This window comes from Papilio polytes, unplaced genomic scaffold (assembly GCF_000836215.1).
Source record: "Papilio polytes unplaced genomic scaffold, Ppol_1.0 DF823823.1, whole genome shotgun sequence".
Classification (NCBI taxonomy): domain Eukaryota; kingdom Metazoa; phylum Arthropoda; class Insecta; order Lepidoptera; family Papilionidae; genus Papilio; species Papilio polytes.
The window spans coordinates 1-1,557 of record NW_013525381.1 but is presented as its reverse complement, the minus strand read 5'-3'; the positions used below and the strand labels follow the sequence as shown (position 1 = coordinate 1,557).

Sequence of the window (1,557 nt, the reverse complement as noted above, 5' to 3'; positions counted from 1 at the left end):
TAAAAAAAAAAAAAAAAAAACGTATCCCACGTTACTCCCAGATGAATTACTTTTTTAATGGTAAAAGAATTTTTAAAATCGACCCAGAAGTTTTTACGTGAATGTAATACATTAAAAATCACAAATTCCTCCTATTTATATACATTAGTATATATTAAAGGGGTTGATTAGCAGAGTACGGTAGACTATGGAAAATCCAAATAGGCCAACATCACAATATGGCGGATGATACGTTTTTGTACAACCACCCCAATATGGGTCCCAAATGGAAAGGCTTGACAAGTACAATAACATCATGATAAACCAAGATGGCCGCCATTATAACCGACATTGTTGATGAGCAAACTAATAGTAGGAATCGAATAAGATAATTCTCCCTACATGACTTTACCCTTATTAACACATTGACCGATATAAAGTAGAATCACCGAATAGCGAAACGACATTTAAATATGTAACAGCATCATGATACGACTACTTAAAATTTTAACAGCCCCCTTAGACAAAGTAACATTCGATTATCGCTATCGCTGATCAAAAAGTTAAAAATGTCGGAAATGACAAAAACATACGACAAGTCACGTATTCATTCGTATACATTTAGACACATTTTGTCGCTTCTACTAGCGATGTCGTTAACCGAAAGTCACTTTGTCTAGGGGGGCTGATTCTTCAATTTGATGTTAAGTTTCGTTTCAACCCCCCTAGTAACTTTCGATTAGTGATATCGCTAGTTGAATCGACAAAATGTGTCAAAATGTGTAGGAATGAAGCACATGGCTTATCGAATGTTATTGTCACTTCCATACGTTTTTGATTTTTCGATCAGCGATTACGATAATCGAATGTTACTTTGTGTAAGGGGACAGTACTCGGCAGTATATGGTTACGGACCCTGTGCAGTTGTACGTCTTGAAGAGGAACTGCGGCCCCATCCAGAGGCGGCGGTGCGGGCCCGCGTGCGTCACTATCTCCACCTGCGACAGCCAGCGCTCCTCCTCGCTCATGCACACCTCCACGCATCTCTGAAATTACACACATATTACTCAATATTATAAATGCGAAAGTTTAGATGCATGGATGTTTGTAGCCTAAAATTGGCATAGATGTAAACGATAGTCTGGAAGAACACAAACAAAGGCTACTTGTTTTTGTTTTTTTGAATCCCACGCGAACAGAGTCGCGGGTGAAAGCTAGTTTAATTATAATCTTCAGCTACAATTAGTAATACATTTATTGTAATCTTACAATTTATTTTTAAATATGCAATGGACCAAAAATTAGATTTTATTTATAGGTTTTTTACTTCTTAAATATCATCAGTATTAACAATAGGGAACACTATATTTTCTAATAAATAAAATTTAACCCTGTATAAGATCTATTGTATCCAAGGATTTCAGCAAAACAATACATAGTGTTACGGTCGCCATATATAAATTGACTTTTCTACGTATAAGTCTATGCAACATAGTATGTAGTTGTAGGGTGTGTGCACTGACCCTGCAGGAGAGTGTCTGCAGCAGGGGGCTGGAGGGCGGCAGCGGCGCCAGCAGG

The 1,557-nt window shown here is 37.6% G+C and overlaps 1 protein-coding gene across 1 annotated transcript in view; it reads right to left on the bottom strand.

Annotated features, from left to right (window-relative positions):
- Positions 1–1,553, bottom strand: part of LOC106103315 — a gene marked incomplete at its 5' end in the record, with an annotated part of 5,877 nt that extends 4,324 nt beyond the window's left edge. The window contains 2 exons of the mRNA XM_013283051.1: positions 853–1,025; positions 1,503–1,553. Coding sequence (XP_013138505.1) covers positions 853–1,025; positions 1,503–1,553 — 224 coding nt within the window. The remainder of the gene's footprint in view (positions 1–852; positions 1,026–1,502) is intronic.
- Positions 1,554–1,557: the final 4 nt, after the last annotated feature.